The sequence below is a fragment of the Pristis pectinata genome, chromosome 35, assembly GCF_009764475.1.
Source record: "Pristis pectinata isolate sPriPec2 chromosome 35, sPriPec2.1.pri, whole genome shotgun sequence".
Taxonomy (NCBI): Eukaryota; Metazoa; Chordata; class Chondrichthyes; order Rhinopristiformes; family Pristidae; genus Pristis; species Pristis pectinata.
The window spans coordinates 5,490,651-5,504,438 of NC_067439.1; the positions used below are offsets into that span (position 1 = coordinate 5,490,651).

A 13,788-nucleotide genomic window follows, 5' to 3' on the forward strand; every position below is an offset into this window, starting at 1 on the left:
AATGGGCAAAGTGCCCTCCTGTACTAGCTCCTACAATCACAGAACAATGCAGTAACAGGGGGAAGTCATTTAGCCATTGGGTCTGTGAATGGAAATTACTCAGTGGGTCAACATCGCCGATGAGATGAAGGCTCAGGGAAGACCTGTCCATTCCATTTGATATGGTGTTACAGCCAGCAATCCAATTTCATTTTGAGGGGGAGAGGGAGAGAGACCACGCGCGCGAGGGGGGGGTGCGGAGATGGGAGAAGCGCGCCTGCGGGGGGCGGAGAGGTGAGAGCGCGCGCGGGGGGGGGAGAGGGAGAGCGCGCGCGGGGGGGGGGAGAGGGGAGAGCGCGCGCGGGGGGGGGGAGAGGGAGAGCTGCCGCGCGGGGGGGGGAGAGGGAGAGCGCGCGCGGGGGGGGGGAGAGGGATGGGCGCGCGCGGGGGGGGGGAGAGGGAGGGGCGCGCGCGGGGGGGGGGGAGAGGAGGGCGCGCGCGGGGGGGGGGGAGAGGGAGGGCAGCGCGCGGGGGGGGGAGAGGGGAGGGCGCGCGCGGGGGTGGGAGAGGGAGGGGGCGCGCGCGGGGGGGGAGAGGGATGGGCTGCGCTCGGGGGGGGGAGAGGGAGGGCAGCGCGCGGGGAGGGGGGAGAGGGAGGGCGCTCGCGGGGGGGGGAGAGGGAGGGCGCGCCAGCGGGGGGGGAGGGAGGGCGCGCGCGGGGGGGAGAGGGAGGGCGCGCGCGGGGGGAGAGGGAGGGCGCGCGCGGGGGGGGAGGGAGGGCGCGCGCGGGGGGAGAGGGAGGGCGCCGCGCGGGGGGGAGAGGGAGAGCGCGCGCGGGGGGGAGAGGGAGAGCGGGAAAGAGAGAGCGGGAAAGAGAGAGCGGGAAAGAGAGAGCGGGAAAGAGAGAGCGGGAAAGAGAGAGCGGGAAAGAGAGAGAGAGCGAGGGAAAAAAAAGAGAGCACAATGGGGGTGGAGGCAGACAGAGAGGAGAGAAGGGAGATGGAGGGGGAGGCAGACAGAGAGAGAGGGTAGAGTGTGATAGAAAATGAGGGGGGTGAAAGGGGAAAGCTAGATAGTGTTTGAGGAAGAAGGAAGCAGAAAGTGATGGTGAGAGAACAGAGGGAATTCAGATTAGAGGGACTGATGAAGAGAGAGCGTCAGGGTGAGAGGGGCAAGGTGAGTACGCCAGGGTTGTGAGCTATCAGTAGAGCAGGTGTATGCCTGTAGAAATGTTATTTGCTGGATCGGGCAGAGGTTGCAATCTCAGCTCTGGGTTAACTGCAGAAAAGAGGGAAGGTGGAGGGAAGGGAATATATCTTGAAACAATGACGGCGCCGTGGTCTCCCCCTACAGAAAACCTCTCCTGTTCTTTCTTACTCACATTTCTGGACATGCTGGATAAATTACAGTGAGAGAGGGCAAAAGGATGACAATGTGTTGAGTTGGGGAAGGGTGGGAAGTTAGTGTAGACCAGAAACACCAGCACGGATGAGTGGCCAGTTCGTCTGCTGTAAGTACTGTGGGGACATGTAAGCTGTACCACAAACATTGTGGGGTTGCTCTGGAGAATGAAGCGGGTTTGGCTGCACCTTACACCTAAAGGCTCAGACCCTGCAAGAACTGGGAAGCCCTGTGTGTGGGGATACAGGAGACGGCTGCAGGCTCCCGGGTAACTTCAGATGCATCGAGGCCTGGTGTCCCTCAGCTCGATTCCGTCAGGGAGCCACGGCGCGTCAGGTTACTGTGGCTGTTGCTCAGTCCCCGAGACTCGGTCAGGCTACTGCAGGGGCGCTGGGAAGGAAGAGAAAGGAGAAATGGTGAATATCCCTGGAATTCCTCAGGGGGTGATCTTCAATAGTCGGGAGGAGACAGAGGGAGAACGTTCCACCACGCAAAAATCTGTCTTGTATCCCACACCGAGGCACAAACACCAATGATGACGATGTTAGGGGGTCATTTTACAGGCAGCAAAGCAATTGCCCCCCTAAGAGCTAATAATCACCCAAGATCATTAGCTTCACTGCTAAGGTCCACTCTGACCTGGTCCACATCTTCAGGGTGAATGTACTATAGTAAAACTCCGATAATCTGGCACACACAAGGAATCTACTGGTGCTGTACTGGCTGATGTTCTGGATGATTGGACATTATTCCCACTAATCCCCCAACACACTTTTAATTAGTTTTTTTTTAAAAAAGAAAAATGTAACACAATGATAGAATAAATTCTCTAATGAACCTGGACCAAGGACCCGGGGGGAGGGCAGGATATGTTACCTGACAAATCAGATGCTGAACTATTGAGATTTCTGTTTGGCTGGAAAACAAATTGTCAGAGTTTTACTTTAACATGTTGAATTGGGGGGGCGGGGGGGGAGTGCTTTTATTAAGTAGCCCTGTGAGAGGGTGAACAAGAGACTGGCATCAGGAGCTGCGTCACTCGGTGCCCTGTGAGCGATCAAACAGTAGGACTGACACCTCCCCCACCCCCCCGGGCTCTGAGCAGCACTAGAGCAAGGCTCCTTGTGCCTAGCGCTGCAGCCGGGCAGTGAGGCTACGGTCCTTTGTTTGCACTGGTTCGTACTCCTGCTTGGCGTGTAGGTGAGGTGTAGTCAGCATTTCTGAAGGTTAATGAGGGTTTTGCAATTATCAGGGGTCTTTCTGGGCTCCAAGCATCTCTGACAGAGGAGTACGCCTGCGGTACTGCACAGCAGAGGGTAGGAGATATTATGAGGAAGCAGGTCTTTACAAGGCTCAATCTGACACGAGTTAGAAGGGAGACACGAGACGGCAGATGCTGGAATCTGGAGCAACACACCAGATGCATGTCCAGATAAAGGGTCTTGACCCGAAACGTCGACTGTCCCTTTCTCTCCGTAGATGCTGCCCGACCTGCTGAGTTCCTCCAGCACTTTGTGTGCTGCACACGTTAGAAGGGATCTGTCAGAGTCTGGTGGTGGGAACCAGCATGGGAGATCCCGTTTAATTTAAACAGTTACTCCTTTGGAGTTGCACTCCCATGGCCTGAATTTCTGCCCTACCTCCCAATGATACTCCCTGGAGGTCCTACTCCCTCTCTCCTCACTGGCTGACACCCATGTATCCATCCTGAAACCATCACCCCTCTCGACCCCAGTCTGTATTCCCCTGTCCAATCCACACTGGGGGTACACGTGGAGGAGATGCCTTTGAGCATGTTGTTTAAGGCATATTGCACAAGGCCAATTGGACCTCAGTGCTATAATTCTCCAGGAGCAGGCCCTCATTGTCCCACTGTGTAACACCTGCCCGATATGCCTTTCCAGGCACCGAGAAACTTCTGATGCAAGATCTAGCAGGAGACAGAGAGAAACACGAAGACGAGAGACAGCAGATGCCGAACTCTGGAACAAAAAAGTAAAATGCTGGTAGAACTCAGCTGGTCAGGCAGCATCTGTGGAGGGGAAGGGTGTAAGTCAATGTTTCAGGTTGAGACCTGCATCTGGACCAAGAGGGAAGAGGAAAGATTGACAGTGTCTAGCAGTACGGGGTGGGACTGAGGCTGGTAGGTGATAGGTGGAACAAGATGGGCAATGGGTTGGTGAGTAGTCTCACCCCCTCCCCACCTGGTTCCACCTATCACCTTGAATCCCATCCTCCCTCCTTCAGACCAATATATGCGACCAAATCTTTCCTCTTTGCCCTTGGTCCTGATGCAGGGTCTTGACCCGAAACATCGACTTGCACCTTTTGCTTCCACAGAAGCTGCTTGACCTGCTGAGTTCTTCCAGCGCTCTGTTTTTCGAGGGAAACAGTCTACCTGAAAAGTGTCTCCAGTAATCCTGCTGCCCACATTCAGAACGTTCAGAGAATTTGCTCGCTTCATCCTGCAAGAAAAGAGCGACAGAACTTTTAGTCTTCATCATGCTCCTTTGTGCATTCAGTTCTGGTCGCCCAATTATAGGAAGGATGTGGAGGCTTTGGAGAGGGTGCAGAAGAGGTTTACCAGGATGCTGCCTGGATTAGAGGGCATGAACTATAAGGAGAGGTTGGACATACCTGCGTTGTTTTCTCTGGAGCGTCAGAGGCTGAGGGGAGACCTGATAGAAGTTTATAAAATTATGAGAGGCGTAGATAGAGTAGACAGCCAGTACTTTTATCCCAGGGTCAAAATGTCTAATACTCGAGGGCATGCATTTAAGGTTAGAGGGGGAAAGTTCAAAGGAGATTGCAGGGACCAAGTTTTTTTTTTACAAACAGAGAGGGGTGGGTGCCTGGAATTTGCTGCCAGAGGTGGTGGTGGAGGCAGATATGATAGAGGTACTTGAGGCTCTTAGATAGGCACACAAATGTGCAGAGAATGGAGGGATATGGACACTGTGCGGACAGAAGGGATTAATGTAATTAGGCATCATTAGCTTAATTAGTTTGGCACAACATTGTGGGCCAAATGACCTGATCCTGTGCTGTACTCTGGGGCGAGTAGCCAATGTGGTCTCAGAATGTTTAACCGAGAGCTTCCAGCATCTCAGGAGCTGCAGTCCTGGATGACATTGGTCTGTAATCTTTTAAGTCATCCCCTTGCTTCTTGATGGGTACGGCTATCAAGGGCAATGGAACTAAGTAGGGCAAATGGAGCTAAGAAGATCAGTCAATTGACCAGAATAGTTGAGGGGCTGAATGGCCCCCTTCTATTCCATTAATTTAATACAGTTTGCTGGTCTGTTGCTGGGATGGGCAGGGCAATGGGCTCACTAGGAGGGAATGGCTTCAGGAAGGCTAATAGTATTGTCATGGATCAACAGACAATCTGCTGGAGGAACTCAGCAAGTCGAGCAGCACCTGTGGGGAGGGGGAAGGGAATTCTTGGCATTTCGGGTCGAAACCCTGCCTGCCCCCCCCGGCCATTCCCTTTTCTCTCTTCTACCTTCTGGGAGAAGATACAGGAGCTAGAAAGCCCGGACATCCAGACTTAAGAACAGCTTCTTCCCCATTGCTGACAGACTTCTAAACCAATCACCTCTTTCACATCCCCTTCCCGGTGGTGCTGCCACGTTCTCAGACTCTACCCCTCTCGGTTATTCCATTCCTGTCACTTCAGCATTTCTTTTTGCACTACTTCAGACTGCACTACAATCCTTGCACCATTCTGCTGCTTTGTGCTTGCCATTGTACTTATTACCACCACGTGCACTGTTTACTCTGAGCTTCATGTGAACAAGAAATTTCATTGAACCCTGGTGTATAGGACAATAAACTCATCTGAATCTGAGATATTTAAATCTCCCATTATAAACGATAGGGACTTCTTGCTGGGACACACTGGTGTTCCCCATTTGGCAGCTACTGTCATTTTAAAGATTCCCAGGACAGCATGGTTTAGATGCATAGCAAAGCTCCATCTACAGTGTCCCTCCTGCATTCCAGAGCAGGGACAGGGAGGTTAGGTACACAGCAAGGCTCCCTTCACATTACCCTGTCACACATTCCCAGGGCAGGGAGAGCAAAGGTGAGATATACAGCAAAGCGCCCTCCACACTGACCCATCACATCCTCCCAGCACTGGCTAGACAGAGTGAAACACCTCTACAATAAGAGGAAACAAAGAAAAACAATCTGGGTTATTGGAGATTGGAGGAATCTGACTCTCCCAGGACTGGGAATGCACAGTTAATTGCACGTAAAGCTCCCTCTATGCACTGTTCAATTAAAATGATGGACAAATTGCAAAACAAATCTCTATGTAACTACGACTTAGGCCCAAACTCAGAAATGTGACAACTTGTATTCACCAATTCACCCTTCCGTCCCCACCAATATTTACTGTTACCAGACAGATTTTACCTGGTCATTACCACATTATTGATTGATAGAGCTTGGTGTACACCAATTAGTTATCAACAGTGGATACTGAGAAGTACTGATTCTGGGACGTCCTGAAAGGGGTGTGGAAGGCATTATGTTGTCACTTTTGGACAACTGGCACAGAAGAGGAGTTGATGCTCAGGGCATATCAGGCATGGGGGGGGGGGGGGGGGGACTGAGGGGGCCTGTTCCCATTTTCTTGTGTTCTTACATTGCGAGATGATGATAGAGTACGAGAGGAGGTGAGGTAATAACACAGTGGCCAGATGGGGTAACAACAACTTGAGTTTAAATGGAGACGTGACATGTCTGTCCATGGTCTCCTCTACTGCCAGGTTGAGGCTAAATGCAAATTAGAGGAACAGCACCTTGTATTCCGCCTGGGCAGTGTGCAATCTGGCGGCATCAACACCGAGTTCTCAAACTTCTGGGAACCCCCCCCCCCCCTTTATTCTTTTCTCTCTCCTCCTGTTCCACCTGGCCCCCCATCACCCTCTCTCTTCCCCCTCCCCATCTGCCCATCGCCCACACACTCCTCCCACTGGTTCCCCTCCCCACCTCCCTCCCTTGATTTCATGCTCCGCCGCCCTCTCCTATCAGATTCCATCATCTGCAGTCTGTTGTTGCCTCCACTAATCAACCTCCCAGCCTCTTGCTATTTCCAGTCTGCCCTCCATCTGCCAATCACCCATCCTCACCTGGATCCACCTATTGCTTGCTCCACCTCTTCCCTCCACCTTTATATACCGACCACCTCCCCTCTATCTTTCCAGTCCACATGAAGGGTCTCAACCCAAAACGTTGACTGTCCATTTCCCTCCATGTATGCTCCCTGACCTGTTGAGCTCCTCCACCGCGTTTGTGTGCTGCACATGAATTTAAGTGGTGCCTTTAAGGTAACAGATGTCCCAACGTCCCTCTCTAGGGCTGTCCCCAAAGTAAAATATGCTGTGGATGTGCAGAGATTTAGGGAGAATAATGACCCACTACAAGGGAGGGGATTTAAGGAAGTTTACGGTCCTGAAAGCTGAAGGGATGATTGGCAATTCCGAGGTGTACAAGACTGGGGAGGGACTAGTAACCAGCAATGAAGAAGCACGGAGACACAAGAGGTCTCTTGGCCTGGAGAGTGGATAGGAAGGCGGTAGGGTGGGGGCTTCAGCATGAAGAGTTAATAGCTTATGGGCCACAGGCGAGAGGGGTCTTCATAAGTCACCCGGCGCCGGTGAGCTCTGTACCCGAGCATTTTTGGCCGTGTGTCTTGTGCTGCGACACCTTTCAGCTTTCGGACAAGCTTCTCACTGCTCCTCCGGATGGAGTCACGCAGTTTTGTGAAGGAGCCACTGCGTTTCAAACTCCCGAGAGTGTCCTGCAACAGATTAGAGAAATGTACATTTTTTAAAAAGCTCGCATTTGCAACGTGTTAAACAACATGGTCTCAAGCAAAATGGATAAAGTAAAACAAAGCATTTAGAGTTACTGAAAGTACACAAACCCTTCAAGGAAAGAGAATGACTTTGGCTGTAAACTCATTCACTGTTTCTGGTTTTAATTCACACCCTTTTTGTTGCTACAAGCTTTTGGTTAATAAATTAAAGTCAAAACAGTTGAAACTAGATCCACATGATTGTTAATTAGCTGCTTGTTACATAGTTTCTCAAAGAAATGCCCATTAATAGATTTATTATATCCTTAACCAGAGGCAACTGGCTGCCTGATTAGAGTGCAATGTCCCAGTGAAGTTTTAGTTGTGCTTTATCCTCACTCAGTCAACTGGCAGAAGGACTCGTATCAATATCCATACAAAACAGGCACAATATTTGACATTGGCCTTTCCCCACCACCACATCACAACAAAAGGTTATCAGGCGCAGAGCAGAGAATAAACAGAGAGGCATGTTACATAGTCTTCATTTGGTGGGTAGTGTTAGTATCAGGAAGGTCTCTGCAACGAAGAGACTGAAAAAAAGAGATGAGAGTTGGGTTAGTGCAGCTGGAGAAAGACCGAAACATTAGATTTAAAATGTCTGTTTTGTGAATTCTTGTGGTCAGACTACCAGGTCAGGTGGCGCTCAGGTTAAATGTAGAGCCCTTGATATTATACCACCACTCCCTCCCACAACCCTACAATGTGAGACAAAGTAGGGCAATGGTTTTCCCATCAGTTAACAAAAGTCTCCCAGGGATATTTGACAGCATTCAGCTTCTGACCTTCCTGCAGATACCAGACCATAGTAAAGCACCCCCAATCTATTACAACAAATATTCACGGGGTGCACAGAACAGGTTAGATACGCAGTCACATTCCCTCTACCTTTTCCTATCAAACACTCCCAGGATGTGCACAACACAGGTTAGATACAGAGTAAAACTGCTTTGCACTTCAGTCGCCTACATCGACATGGTGTACTTGTCAATATCTGGCTGATCATTTAGTCCTGGATTAGAAACAGTTTTGTATTATGGTGCCATGCCCACAGGAACTGATGAAGATGGCCTCAGCCTGGTGAAGGATATTGAATTCCAGTGAAAACTGGCTGTGGATCAGCCCGGTATTGTAACCCTCATCTGCTTCTTGCCACTGCCTGCAAGCTCCTGGTCTGTAACTGTGAACCATTTGGTTTTCTGCTCTGCCCAAAGTAAATATTGCCTTCAAGAGTTTTAAACAGTTTGCAGGCACAGGGAACTTTCACCTGTAGGGAATTAAAACAATTTCCCTGCTCCTTCCCTCTCTAACCCACTGCAGCACACAACCCCATTTTAAACAGAAAATTAAGCAACATATTAAACACTGAATGCATTCATTTTTTCAGTCCAGTACCTTTAAACAACAAGGCATTTTTTCTGATTATTCAGCTCTCCCTCAGTCCCGATCTGCACTCGAGTTGGTAGGTTGTCTTCTAACTGTCTTTTTATTGGTCTTTCGCCCCAGATAAATGGTTGCGTAGTGATTAAGTTACTGGACCAGCAGTCAGAGTTCTGGACTAATGAATTTAAGTCCCATCTTAGCTGTTAAGTATTAAATAGAAACATAGAAAAACTACAGCACAATTCAGGCCCTTCGGCCCACAAAGCTGTGCTGAACATGTCCCTACCCTAGAAATTACTAGGCTTACCCATAGCCCTCTATTTTACTCAGCTCCATGTACCTATCTAACAGTCTCTTGAAAGACCCTATTGTATCCGCCTCCACCGCCATTTCCGGCAGCCCATTCCACACACACACCACTCTCTGAGTAAAAAACTTACCCCTGACATCTCCTCTATATCTACTCCCCAGCACCTTAAACCTGTGTCCTCTTGTGGCCACCATTTCAGCCCTGGGGAAAAGCCTCTGACTATCTACCCGATCAGTACCTCTCATCATCTTATACACCTTAAACCAGGAGTTTAATAAAAAAACTAGTCTGAGTAAATGGCCAGCACAAAACCATCAGAAAAAAACCATTGGGTTCATTAATGTCCTTTCCCAGGGAAGGAACCCAGGTCCTTATCCAGTGTGTCCTCTGTGACTCCGGACACAACGTGATTGACTCTTTAGTGCTTCCCCAGTTCCGGGGTAATTAGGGATGGGGAATAAACGCTGGTGTTGAATGTGATGTCCACATCCCACACATGGGTAAAGAAAGAACATTTAAGACAGAGGTCGGTAAATGTGCAGCATCGGGGGAATCAATGGGAATGGGAATAGGGATTTGGCAGGTGAGGGGGCTTGGGGAAGCGGAGCAGGCACAATCTTGCTGAAGGCTCCAGCAGCCATGCGGCTGACCTCTGCTCCTATTGTTCTCCACTCTTTCACACACAGGAAAGTTTCCGTTGCTGGTTCCAACATCTCGTCTGCACTGCTTCCATTCTAGAGCTTCTACATCTGCCTACACTATTGGTTTCCATGTACCTCTGATCTCAAATCATGTCCTGCTCTCCAGTCCTGACTTCTCCCCCCAGCAGCTGAGGGCATCTCCAAAGAGTTTGGTTTTGTGGGCAATATTGATTTCCTATCAAAAATTCTTTAAATTCAAAGTTTTATCCCAAATTAAAGTTACCCCCACATGGGGGACCTCCAACACACCAACTGAGGGAGGACATAAACCTAGTGTTCTCACAGGTTCTCCTCCTACTACAGAGATTTCATCAAGGCTTCTTATTCAAGTAGCTTATATTTTCCTTTCATATATTCTGTAACTTCGTCCACTCTTTTTTGCTTCCCCTTTCTTCCCAAAGAGAGCATTATTCTATCCTGCACAAGTGAACTGCTCACTTATTTTGTATCCATCATATAGCACTAATGGACATTAAAGGACACTTGGACAGGTACAAGGATAGGAAAGGGTTAGAGGGATATGGGTCAACATGGGCAAACGTGACTCACTTAGATGGGCATATTGGTTGAGCCGGGCCAAAGGGCCTGTTTCTGTGCTGTATGACACTCTATCACAGGGATAATTCCTGTATTCTCCACCTTCACTTCACTATTATTCCCTAAATTCCTGTAAGTATCAGAGCCCCAGGTCTGCTTATTCTAGTAGCACAGCATTTTGGTGAACTGATTAACAGATGGTGTACTTACCCCATTCCATTCTATTCCCATACTCACTTCCTCATAACCGTCTGGACCATTTGCAAAGATAACTGCGCCAGAGTCCAGGTCGATGCAGGGGTAGGGTCGTTTACAGGGGGCTGTGTTGAGGGAGGTGTCCGCTGCCTGCAGAGAAATGCACACAGGTCAGTGAAGGGGCACAGCTGATTCCCAGGACATGCGTCACCATGGTGTTAGGGGTGGCACAGTGGTGTAGGTAGTGGAGCTGTTGCCTCAGAGCTCCAGTGACCTGGTTCAATCTTGACCTCTGGGGGCGTCTGCGGGGAGTTTGCACTTTCTCCCCGTTTCCTGCCACGTCCTAGAGAATGTGGGTTGGTGGGTTAATTAGCCACTGTAAATTGCCCCTGGTGTGTAGGTGAGTGGTAAAACCTGGGGAGAGTTGATGGGACTGCGGGGAGAATAAAATGGAATGAATGTAGTATGAGAATAAATGGGTGCTTGATTGTCATCAGAGACTGGGTGGGATGAGGGCTGTATGACTAAATGAGTCCATTGGAATTGTGGTAACAGATGGACAAAATGAAACATTGCTCCAAACAACAAAGTAGAGATAAGGGTTTATATTACCCTGGCAGTGAATCTAGAGGTGTTATACTGAGACACAACCTGGGAAATTTCCAGACACCATGCAGCTCTGTTAGTTAAGGTGCCACAATCAGCCTCAATGCACTAGTTACGGAGGAGAGAGGGAAATATCCAATTAGGGACTGGTGCTCCCGACCTATATGTGCGTTGAATGGGCAGCCAGTGAAATAATCACAGAGAATCAGCACAGAAAAAGGCCCTTCAGCCCACTGACTCTGTGCTGGCCATCAAGCACCCATTTACACAAATCCCACTTTATTCTCCCCACATCCTCAATAACTCCCCCCAGATTCTAACACCCACCCACACCACGGGTAACTTACAGCGGCCAATTAACCTACCAACCCGCACGTCTTTGGGAAGTGGGAGGAAACCGGAGCACCTAGAGGAAACCCACATGCAGTCACAGGGAGAACGTGCAAACTCTACACAGGAAGCATCCAAAGTCAGAACTGAATCTGGGTCACTCGAGCTGCGAGGCAGCAGTTGTACCAGCTGTGCTGCCCTGGATTGAGTAGACCGGGACTGTAGTTTAGCAGAGTGAGGGGATGTCACAATGAAACATACCAAACTCTTAAAGGGCTTGATAGGTGGGATACAAGAAGGGTGGTTCTTTCAGCTGAGGATGCCAGGATCTGGAGCAAAGCCTCAGAATAAGAGGTAGTCGTGAGGAACTGAAATGAGGAGATGTTTTTGCACTCAGAGGGCGATGGTATTTGGAACTGTCTACCCTAGAGGGCTGCAGGGGTTTGAGTCATTGTGTTCGAATCAAAGATAAATAAATGTCTGGACATTAAGGGAATCACAAAAAAGTGGTGTGGGTGGAAGATCAGCCACGATCTAAATGAAGGGAAGAGGAGGATGCCTACCCCTGCTCCTAAATCCTATGGTTTTATTCTGAGGTGCAGCATTATGGGTTGTGCTGAACAGAATTTTTGAACCAATGTAACAAATGAAAGGAAAGGTCTGATACGGTCACTGTTTACCTTCAGTAAGTAATCCGCTGTCTTTTCGACGGTGACGGGAACAATCTTGGTGTTTTTCTGTCGCAGCTGTAGAGTTCCATTGGCATCTGGAGGCCCCGCTGTATCACTGAAAAGGGCACATTCTGTCAATGTTTAAATCTTGTTTCTAGTTAAGAAAACAAAAGTCATCATTAGTATGCATTTTTAATCTACAATTCAATAGCTGACTACACATTCAAGAACCTGGTTGCACAAATGGAGATCTGGTCCAATATACCTGTGGCTCATCTACAATTGAGGTACCTCATTTGTCCCATTCTCCCTGCTCTCACCCAATCATCCTTCGAGTTTTTACCAGAATTCTTCCTAAAAGTTGACATTGAATCTGCTTCCACAGCCCTTCCAAGCAGAGTTTCCCCGATCACAACAATCTGGTCATCCCCTGCCTGCCTTTATGGCCAACTTTCTTCAATATGTGTCCTCTGGTATCAGACTTTCCACCTATACCTCACGACCTATATTTACACCCCTCATTCGTAAGCCTTTCTTTAAAAGCTGAGAGCACCATTCAATCTCATCCTACAACCCTATCCCACTGTCAAACAGCTGATATCCTGCACCAAGGAATTCTCAATTATTTTGTCACTTCTGAACAGACTGCCAGCTGATCCAGTTGTGGCCAATTCCAATGGAACAAAGGACAGTGCAAAGGATTCACTGCTTCAAGCCTGCAGTGGGATCCGATCGATCTGGGCTGGTTACACGGTTGTTTTAAGGTGTGAGTGGAGCCCAGGTGGGGTGGGCTTGGATCCTCCCCTTCCACTGTCAGAACAAAAGGGGAATTGCTCGTGGGCCCTTTGTGGAGTTGTGAGCTTCAGTTGCTCATTTGACCTGTCGCTTTAAAGGACACAGCTCTGAGAAGTCGTGTAAATAGGCAAATCCTAGAGATGAGGTAGGAATTCACTGCTGAGGGAAATTCTTATTGACTAGAAGCTGTTTACAAATCACATGCCTGGGGAAAAAACAAATGATCAAGGTCAAGTAAAAAGAGAAGCAGAAGATGGCAGGCATATGCCTTTTAATATATGCTTTTGAACTGTAATATATAATGTATGTTAGACGTCACCTTAGGACAGGACACTTACAGATGCACAATATATTCTGTACGGATAAACAGTGGGTGACTGCAATATAGAAAAGTAATCGCTTTGAATTCCCTTTTCAACTTGTCTGTTTTCTTTCCTATTAATTCTGCAAATATAAGAGGCGGTGCCTCAAGAAGGCGGCATCCAACATTCAGACATGGGCTGATGAGTGGTAAATAATAGTCATGCCTCAAATGACAAGAAATAACCACCTCCAGCAAGAGGGAGCCGAAATCAACTACTTATTCAATGCCACTACCATTCCGGAGTCCCCCACCATTAACATCCCGGGGATCACCACTGACCAGAAAGTCAACTGGACAAGCTACATGAACACAAGGGCAGATCAGAGCAAGGATCACTCCCCTTCTGACATGCCATTTCTACAAGACACACCTCGGAAGCACGATGGAACATCCTCAACTTGCCAGGATGAGTTCAGCTCCAACAACTGAAGTGTGACACCATCCAGGACAAAGCAGTATGCTTGACTGAGCACTGGCCATCCACCACCCTGGTCATTCATTTCCTCTACCACTGGCTCATCATGGGCTGCAGTAACAGCAGTTCAATCTACATATTGAATTGCTGTTACTCACCTAGGCTATTCCAGTATGAAAACCCACCCTCCCCAAAAAACATCAGGACATGAGCAGTGGATGCATGGGAACAT

The 13,788-nt window shown here is 48.9% G+C and overlaps 1 protein-coding gene across 12 annotated transcripts in view; it reads right to left on the reverse strand.

The window, feature by feature from the left end:
• Window positions 1–829: 829 nt before the first annotated feature.
• klc3 (kinesin light chain 3) overlaps window positions 830–13,788 on the reverse strand; it is a 58,956-nt gene continuing 45,997 nt past the window's right edge. For 8 of the 12 annotated variants that reach the window (XM_052044124.1, XM_052044129.1, XM_052044127.1 and 5 more), the window contains 5 exons: window positions 11,992–12,097; window positions 10,391–10,525; window positions 7,062–7,192; window positions 3,779–3,845; window positions 830–1,770 (listed from right to left, as the gene is read on the reverse strand). In XM_052044124.1, coding sequence (XP_051900084.1) covers window positions 1,681–1,770; window positions 3,779–3,845; window positions 7,062–7,192; window positions 10,391–10,525; window positions 11,992–12,097 — 529 coding nt within the window. In that variant the 3' untranslated portion in view covers window positions 830–1,680. The other 4 variants (XM_052044134.1, XM_052044133.1, XM_052044137.1 and 1 more) reach the window with 4 other exon arrangements.